Source organism: Phaethon aethereus (assembly GCF_964289735.1).
Source record: "Phaethon aethereus genome assembly, chromosome: 3".
NCBI lineage: Eukaryota > Metazoa > Chordata > Aves > Phaethontiformes > Phaethontidae > Phaethon > Phaethon aethereus.
Genome location: NC_138576.1, coordinates 107,810,737 through 107,820,252, shown reverse-complemented (window position 1 = coordinate 107,820,252; position 9,516 = coordinate 107,810,737). Strand labels below are relative to the sequence as shown.

The following is a 9,516-nucleotide window of genomic DNA, read 5'->3' as shown; positions in this document are numbered from 1 at the left end:
AGAACTGTCATAACAACAACAAAAATAAGCTAGAAATACAAGATAGAGGCTTACTCAGTTATTACGCTTCTTATAGACTATTCTGTAGGTCAAAGAAATGCATAAAGTTATTTTTCCCATAGGACGATGACAGATTCATGCAGACCTAGGTACTCTTTCGACACACCTTTTTAAAGGCTAGCAGCAGGAAATTACCTGGTTCAGTGCTCGGGACTCTATCCTCTGATTTGGCGCACAAGCCACCGGTACAGCACCGAAGGAGTGTAGGTATTGGACCCATCACCGAAACTCCACCGTGCTTGGATAGCTCGGGGGTACCCGGCGCCCTGGAGAGCGCGCAGGGCAGCCCGTTGGTTTTGTCAAGAGCCGTACCAGGTTTGCGCCTCCCCACGGCCGTTTTATTTCCTATTTATTTCGTATTTTATTTATTTTGTATCACCCACGGGCGTTTCTAACGGACCCGTGAACCCCGGGGGCCGCGCAGCGGGCGAGCAGCGGGCGTCCCCCGCAGCCCCCCGCCCGGGGACGCGGGCAGGGGGCGCGGTGGCGGCGACCGTGGCGGTGGCGGTGCCGGTGGCGGCGGGGCGGGGCGGGCGGCCGGCGCCTTCCCCGGCGGGCCGGGCGACGGGCGGGGCCTGGGGCGGTGGGCGGCGGCGCGGAGGGCCGGGCCGGGCCGGGCCGGCCGCACTTGTTGCCGGCGGCGCGGCGGCTGGGCATGCCGCAGCGCTAGCGCGGAGAGTGGGGCTGGCCGCCGCCATCGCCATGGGGCGGTACTCGGGGAAGACGTGCCGCCTCATCTTCATGCTGGTGCTCACTGTCGGCTTCTTCGTGGCCGAGCTGGTGTCGAGCTACCTGGGCAATTCCATCGCGCTGGTGTCCGACTCCTTCAACATGCTCTCGGACCTCATCTCCCTCTGCGTGGGCCTCTCCACGGGGCGCATCGCCCGCCGCAGCCGCCGGGGCCCCCGCGCCACCTACGGCTACAGCCGCGCCGAGGCGGTGGGGGCCCTCAGCAACGCCGTCTTCCTCACCGCCCTCTGCTTCACCATCTTCGTGGAGGCCATCCTCCGCCTCGCCCGGCCCGAGCCCATCCATGACGCCCAGCTGGTGCTCATCGTTGGCACCCTCGGCCTCGCCGTCAACCTCGTGGGGCTCCTCGTCTTCCAGGACTGGGGCGCCTGCTGCCGCCGCCGCCTGCCCGCCCCGCCGCCCGCTGCCGCCGTGCTGCGGGCCGTGCCCGGCGGTGCCCCGACGGGGGAGGTGGATGAAGCAGGTGCCTTTCGGCTGCATCCTTGCCGCCTCGCCTCGCCGTCCAGCCTTCCCCTCGTCTCCCGCACCTCTCCCCGCTCCTCGCACCCTTCACCATCCGTCCCTGCACACTCTCTCCCTGCTGTTTGCCCTCGGCGCCCACCGAGCTGTTGGACCCATCCGCTGGGCCCTTTCGGAGCCCCAAACCCACCCGTGGGCCCTGGGGAATTTCACTAAGCTCCCACAGGCACCCGGCGCCTCTCTCACCTTGTACTTTACACGGGGCTGCTGGGCGTCCCCTCGGGCTGGGGGAGGGAGGCCTTGCTTAGAGAGCTGCATGGAAAACGTTTTGGCTTGTTTTTTTAAAATTCTTCTCGTCATCTTTGAAATAAGTTGGTTTTGAGAAGGATGATGTTTTTTCTGTTTGTAGAACTTATACACAACACAGCGTTTCTTCTTTGAATGCAGGTGATTCACCAAATGACCAAAAAAGCCCTGAAGAGGGGCCTCAGAAGAAAAAAGAGAGAAAGTCTGAAGCCTTGAACATCAGAGGTACAGCACGGGGGTATACTGCCATTATTATACTAACTTTAAACACTTTCTGGTTTCCATTTCAGATTCCTCCCCCTCCGCCCCCCCCCCCCCCCCAAAAAAAAATATTCAGTAAGAAATGAAGCAAAAGGCCAGGACTCTTCTATGTATATGGACCCAGTTATCTTTAGCAGCAAAATGTTGATTGTGTGAAATAGCATAGATAATAACAAAATAGTGTGATGGTGACTTGGCTCTGAGTGTGTTTACATTTTGATTTTAATTCTTTAAATTAAAGGAGAGTACAGTTGAACTTTTTGTAAAGGAGGCAAAGCCTCTTGCACTAAGCTCAAGTCACAAGAGGCCTTATAGGAAGGTAACGCAGGTAGCTACTGAGGAGCTTCTTTGTGTGTCACTGCTGTAGTAGTCAAGCAGTTTTCAACTTTAAAATGATTTTGGGCAGAAAACAGAATTTCTTTAAATGCCGAGGTTGACAATGTTTTGTAGTCAGCCCAAGGAAAAAGGTGCTGAAACTGGTGCTTCAGCACAGTGTTTTTCCAGGTCCTTGAACTGTGAACCTGCCCCTGAGAGAGCCTGTGAAAGGCTCAGCCCTTCTTACATTGTGATTCAGCAGCTCTCTGGGTATCTGTGGAGTGAAACTCTATAGCTGCCTCTAGGAATAAATTAAGCGAGTGTCTCTCTCCCTCTCCGTATAGGTGTTTATATGCATACGTGTTTACATACCTATTCAGACCAGAGCCAAAAATCTTTGAGTATATTAAACATTGGGTTTGTCTCAAAGGAAAGGGTTGTCAGAAAGCTGAAACAGAATGGTAGTTTCAGGCTTCTTATGGTCACATATCAGCATCTGATATTCCTCCAAAGTCATTTAAGTTGGCATCACATGAATTCAGTTTAAGAGGTTGACGTTGGCAGTCAGGCGTTTGGGTTTTCTTTGTGTGTGTGTGTGTATCTGTCTAACTATCTTCCGAAAGTGTTTCAAGAGTTACACAAACGTGTCTGTGAGGGAAGACACTTTGGAAATCAAACCATGAGTTAGAACCACAACACTTCCCTGAATGTCTAGAAATCGGTGTCACTGAATATTATGGCATTATAGTGTTAAGATAATTGGAGCAGGAAAAGCAAACCATCACTTCCGGGGATGGAGGAGAGAAGGATAAAAAACAAATGAGGGTATTTTAGAGGAGGCCTTACGTGCCTGAACGACAGTGCTTAAGAATAATGATGCTGAAAACTTTAAAAAAAGTCTGAAGGATAAGGGGTTTGTATTGGTTATTTTAAGATACCTGTTGTCTTTGATTTTTAAAGATACTTTTTCTCCAAGTGCTACTTTAACTTAGTATGTCATCGTAAAATCTGTTTTTATTGTCCTTAAAAATGTTCCTTGCTTCTTCAGCCAGTGTTACAGATATGCATCTTTAAAATTCTGATTCAAAATCTATGTTTTTTCTTTGCTGCTGTAAGTTAGTTACATAGCTATACTTACTTTATAATCACGTGGCAGAAGATTCTGTGCATGATAGAATTGGAGCCTCCTGAAAAACATGGCTGGACAAAATGAATTAGCAGAGGAATTGGTTCCTTGATTTTAAAGGTGGTTGGAACAGGAATCCAGATGTTCTGCATGACTGTGTTAATTATTGTAGGGTAGAATTATTACTTTTACTTCTTGAGCATATGCAGAGTATATGCAGTTCAGACTTTCCAACACAAGCTGTTGGAAATGATGCGCTACCTATGGTCTTACCGTACTGACTTTATTTACTAAAAATTCATTTTCAGTTCTATTCAATAACCGTAGCTTTTGGGGGTCTACAGGGAACTGGGTTCATTTCTGTCGAGGCCCTCATTGTGGTGCATAACCAAGATGTACATATTAATGATGTTAATAATGTAAAATAAGCATTTTCCAAATTCCGTATTCTCAGTTCATAATTATAAAAATTCTGACATACTCTACTGTTTTTTTTTCTTAATTCAGAAGAATTCTTTCTGAAACATTTTCCTGTTCTTTTTAAGCTGTGCTCTCTATAGTTAGTTGCCTTGGCAATTGCATCCTGCCTGTCCCGCTTGTTAGTGCAGTAGCCGATAGCCCACGCTGAATTGGGGGTGTTTGTAAATGAAAAGGAAACACTGCAACACTGTTAGGAGGAGTAAAACCCTGTGGGAGTCTGCCAAATGGGGCAGAACACGCCTGACTCCAGCAGAAAGAGCTGGACTTGCTGGAAGCTTGTACTTTATCTGACCCAAGTGATTCGGAGGAACCCCAGCGGTTATTGCCTTAATTTTTCACACAGAAGTCAGTGTCCACGCACAGAGCTGGCAAGAAACAGCAGCACAGGCATGGCTCTAGGTCAATTCTAGAGTCCAGCATCACCAAAGAGTCAAAACTCTTCGCTGTGTTCTTAACGAGTTTTGGAGGGAGCATTTTGCAGCTTCTCCAGCCCAGAGGAAGTGATTAAATTGGAGTGAAGCTCTTGAAAGTGCTTGTCATAAGGATGTTAAAAGGAATTGGTCCATTTTATTCTCTCACAGGCTCCAAATAAAAAGTATTGACAAAGAAATTAATGTCATATATTTAGAGATGTCATGAATTAGGCATGGGTTGGAATGAAATCTGAGTCTGAACAGTAAAGACTGACAAAACTGGAGTGCATTTGAGCAGTGATGGGAAGAGGGAAAATTATGTAAAGTAGTCTGACGTCTAGTAGCATTGGTGGGACAAGGTTTAATTTAACTAGTAATCAAGCTTGATCTGAAAATTGGAGTTTGAGGGCGTTTGGAGCCATAGGAATGGGTTTAGGTTTCACTTAGATAATTTTCCAGATTTCAACAGTGTCATAGAAGCTGATGGAGGAGAATGGCTGTTACTGGCAGTGGTCTCAGCTTTCAGGGTAGAACGGATAGATTTAGTCATCCATTTTTAATTGAGGATTGAGATTTAACATGCCAGAAGCTCTTAATAATCTGCAGGCATTTAAGCAAACACATTTTATGTTGCCATGGCATTGCAGCTGGACCACAGTTGCTAGCAGACACTACATGTTTAATAATGCATCCCACTTAAGCAGCTGTGGTTCGGAGTCAGTATTTCCCTTGCTGATTTGTTTTGAAAGCTGTTATTGAAAACTTTGGCTATGATGTTAGTGCTTGGAATATTGTGTTTTTCACGTCAAGTATCACAGACTTGAAAAATGCAGCTTTACTCTCCTCCCCCTCCACCCCCCAAAAAAAAAACCCTAATGGAAATTGTGCCATTTGTTTCAGGTGTTCTTTTGCATGTTATGGGAGATGCACTTGGGTCTGTGGTCGTGGTAGTTGCTGCTACAATCTTCCACGTACTTCCTCTGGGGAATGCTCCGTGTAATTGGCAGTGCTACATCGATCCAAGCCTGACAATAATTATGGTGTTCATCATCTTGTCTTCTGCATTCCCACTTATCAAGGAGACCTCCATTATTTTGTTGCAGATGGTTCCCAAAGGTGTTAACATGCAACTACTGAGTAAGTCAAGTTTGTTGTTGAACTGCTATTAATTTTAATGATCTATTTCCATGCATATGTTATTTCTGGAATGACATATTTGGATTATTTACTTATAATAGCTCCAAGTTCTCAAGAACCATGAGAAATAGTCACATGCCTGTGTCCTAGCAACATGACTCAAATCTCTCTGGATTAGTTAAAGCATGCATTTTGAGAATGTGGTACTCCAACAATACATCAAAAATACCAGGTCTTGAGCTGTTAATGCTTTGTGTGGGGTGTTTGTGAAAGAAATAACATTGAATTGTAATATTTCCCAACCCTGCAGCAGCTTCTTCCAAAAGGCTTCCAAAACAGCTTAGAAATTTCCATTAAGGTTGGTTAATTTTGTAGGTCTCTGGCATTGTTCACACTGGTTAATTGTGGGGTGGCACCACTTATTCCTGGAATTCCACCATGCTCAGGGCTAAAGAAATGTGGGGTCTTGGCGAAGGAAGTGGTGCTCTAACGTTGCTGCTATGAACGGCTGTTAAATTGCCATTAGGGAGCCTGAGGGATGGGTGAACCCAAAAGGAAGGGTGGCCTGCTCGTGTGGTCATCTGGAGGCGGCACTGAAGGCAGCTGGGAGTAGACGTATTTTACTAAGTATAGCTCTCTTATAAAGATAGTTCGGAGACTGCAGCTTAGATGGGGCTCTTAATGAGAAAGCTAGTAATTAGTTAGTACACCAAAGCCTCTAATATCTTTCTCTTATGTCTTCCAGCTGACAGGCTAGCTCGTGTACCAGGGGTTAGGAGCCTTCATGAGGTACATGTTTGGGAGCTTGCAAGTGGGAAGAATATCGCCACTCTTCATATCAAGTGCCAAACCCCTACTGATTACCAGGATGCTGCTTATAAAATACGGAAGGTTTTCCACGAAGCAGGCATCCATTCTGTGACCATCCAGCCCGAGTACATCGACCACAAGACCTCCCAGCTACTGTGCAGCTCACCCTGCATCTCAAGAGCTTGTGACTCTCAGCTGTGCTGCAGTCAGCGGGAGCCCCCCCTGGCTAAAACTAATGGCTATGCTGAGAAAAATGATAGTTGCCTTTCTGCACTGCATAAAGACAATGGTTCAAGTAAAAATGATGTTGAAATACCTATTGAGTACCCACTGGCAGAGGATAGCATTAAAGACGTGAAAAATTGTGACGTGTCCGATGACAAATCGCGGTTGAGCAGTACGCGACTTTAGGCAATTCCCTCCACTCTGCGTAATGTTTTCGTAGAACAAACGTATCCTGGCTGGGAAGGGGGTCATCGGTGGTTGTAGCTGAAGTTGGCGTGGCAAAAAAATTTCTGTGCTTTAGCTGTAAACCAAAATACACCTAAAACCCCCTTGTATCTGAAATAAGGATTAATGTTTCCGTGAAGGGTGTTGCATTCATCTAAGATTTTTCTGATACAGCCTAACCCTGTTCCTTACCAAACTACGTGCCAATTTCTGTCGTTAAGGTGGATGAGGTGTATTGCTGTCTGCACTGATGCTTGCAGTTAGTGGCCAGTGGCACTGGGAATGAAATTCTGGCCTTTTCTGCTAAAGTGAGCTGTTTCCTGAAAGGCCAGTTGACGAAGTACGGTATAAAGGTATAAAGTAGAGATGCTTTACTGATCCTTAAAACCCATTTTTGCATAGACAGTTCATGTTTAACAGTAACGCTTGTGCTTCTGGCTGGTGCAGTTTGTGAATGAAATTAAGAGTGTCTAAGGGGGAGGGGAAGCACTCAGGAATATTGACTTGCATTGTTTTCTTGATTGACTCCTGTATTTAGGGACAGAGCAGAAGCTGTTCTTGCTTCTCTACTAGTAATACTGGAGTCCTAGCCTGATCACAGATAAGTATGCTAACGAATAGACTTCTTGGCATGAAAGCAAAGAAATACTTACTAATGTTGTCTCTACTGATTCTAGCAAATGGAAATGCAGGCAGTCATCCAACTAACTTTTATCTTGCTCACTGTTGTGATTGTACAACTCTTTTTTTGTTTGTTTGTTTTTGGTCTCCTGACAACAAAAGCTATAATAGCCATGGTCTTAATTCATCATTGTGTGGGATGATTGCAGTATCTTTGATGCTGAGTGTCTTTCGTTATTTGTGCTGAATAAATAAGCTAATGTGTTTATTATGAACAGTTAAAATTCTGCAGTTCTAAGACATAATTTAATATTTTATTAATTAAGAAAGTCCCTTTAAAGTTTTATATGCAGTATTATCACCTAGAGAGAGAGCTTTAAAAAAATACAGGGAATTTTTCCTGGTTTAGTCTCAATTATTTCTTGTTGGTTTGTTTTAAAGGTCTAAGCCCTCCCCTCTGCCCTATCCCTCCTCCCGCTGCCCAAAGGTGTATTTCAAAGTGTATTTAGTGAAGCAGTTCCTTTATCTTTTTGCTGCTTGCCTTTTTTTTTAAGGCACGCAAGGGTGCTCTAAGGAAAACAAGATGACGTGCCCTGTCACCAGGGCTGGGTTTAGGTCAGGTCTGTTATCCAGGTTTCTTGGAGAGGAGACCTGCTACCTAATCTCCACTGAGTGTAAAGCTTGGCCTCACCGGCTGTACGGACCAGATCCAGAAGCTTTCAAATGCATCTTGCTGTCAAAAGCAGCCTTTCAATGGTCTGTGTGACCTGGGCAGGCTATTTTATTAATTTATTTTTGGGGACACCTGTATAAAATAGTGGTGTCTTTATCTCAGTGACACCTTAACAGAAAGGGAAAATTGATCTCCTGCTTGGGCTGGTAAAACACCAGGACCTCCTTGTAAGGCTGGCTAGAAAACAGCCAACTCCTAATTAATAAGGACGATTACATTAAGTCAATGAATGTTAAAACACACAGCAGGCTATTTTGTCGCTTGGAAAATGGTATTTACTGAAGCAGTAACTGCAGTCTAAATAGCACATTTCTAGATTTTGAACAGATTCTTGGGTGAATTAACATATTTTATAGCGTTCCGTTGTAGGTTTGTATAATATAAATTAAACTGTGTGTTAGTATAATTAAAAGCCTGATCCTTCAGTCTGTCTAATTCTGTTGGCAGCAGCAGGATCTTGCTTGGCAGTTATTGCACGAATTAATGTAAATCAGGAAGCATTTTAACAATTGCTCTGTCTTTTTTAAAAGTGTGTGGCATAAAGTAAGACAGCCCTTTCTTCTGTTCTTTTTGTCTTTATTTTCATCTATGATGATGCTTAAATGTCAGGGTTTAGATGTAAATAACGAATATATTTATAGTTTTTTTGAGAACTGGCATAGAAAGCTCCCAAGATAACAACAAAGTCTATGAGAGAACTTGCCTCTCAGATACCCTCTAAAACAAGCACCCTTTCATAATTTTGACTTTGTGTCTTAAATCAGGTAATCTTTTTATATATACGTTTTATTAAATGGTTGAAAGATGGAATGGCAGTATTGTTTACTCTGAAATTAGAGAAAAGTAGTATGTGTAATGTTGAGGCATTTGACAAAATGGACCATCTTTTTCTTTATCCTTCCAGTGTTTGTTAAAACTGTGTTTATCTATTTTTTGAAGTTTATAAAAGTGTTGTAACCTGAAAATACAATGAAGTAACACTTAAACATTTTTCTTGTCTGATTGAATGTACTGTAGTTGTTGTCTGTGAATAAATTGGAAGATACCAGGGATTATAGAAATCTTCAGGTCTAGAAATAAAGCAGATATAAGATTTGCTTTATTACTTAAGGAAGCAAAACCAACAGAGCTATATTATCTATGAGGTGAACCTTGTTTTTTTCTTTGTAGGGACTTTCAGGGTGTCCAACTAAGGTTTCTGACCCGGTATCCTTGTTTTCCCTTCAGTCCTGGAAAATAATATTTTTCTTCTCTGTTTTAAGTGGTCACAAGCAGGGTCTACTGGGTGGCCCCTCTCTACTTCTGCAGAAGACTTCATTCCAATCAGTGTGTATTTTGCATTGGCTTATTTCCCTTCAGTTCTTGGCATATTCCTTCCAATTCTCTTGAAGTAAGCTTACCTCATTTTGAAATACAGTATATTGCAGTATTTGCCCTTATCTAGGGGCACTTGTTCTAAATTCAGTTTTGCAGTGTATTGCACTATTGAAAAATCTCTTTTCTGGCCTCTTTAGCTTAACTGCTCTTTCCTCCCCTCCAATCCAAAAATTTAAAATTTCTGATGATTGAAGGTTGGTTTTGCTACCCTGTCCTCT

General features: G+C 44.1%; 1 protein-coding gene across 1 annotated transcript; it reads left to right on the top strand.

The window, feature by feature from the left end:
- Positions 1-762: 762 nt before the first annotated feature.
- On the top strand, positions 763-6,528 carry SLC30A10 (solute carrier family 30 member 10; the record flags this gene model as incomplete). Its single annotated transcript, XM_081998165.1, has 4 exons — positions 763-1,273; positions 1,717-1,800; positions 5,071-5,307; positions 6,053-6,528. The coding sequence occupies 4 exons, from the start codon at positions 763-765 to the stop codon at positions 6,526-6,528; spliced, it is 1,308 nt and encodes a 435-aa protein (XP_081854291.1).
- Between the last annotated feature and the right edge of the window lie 2,988 nt (positions 6,529-9,516).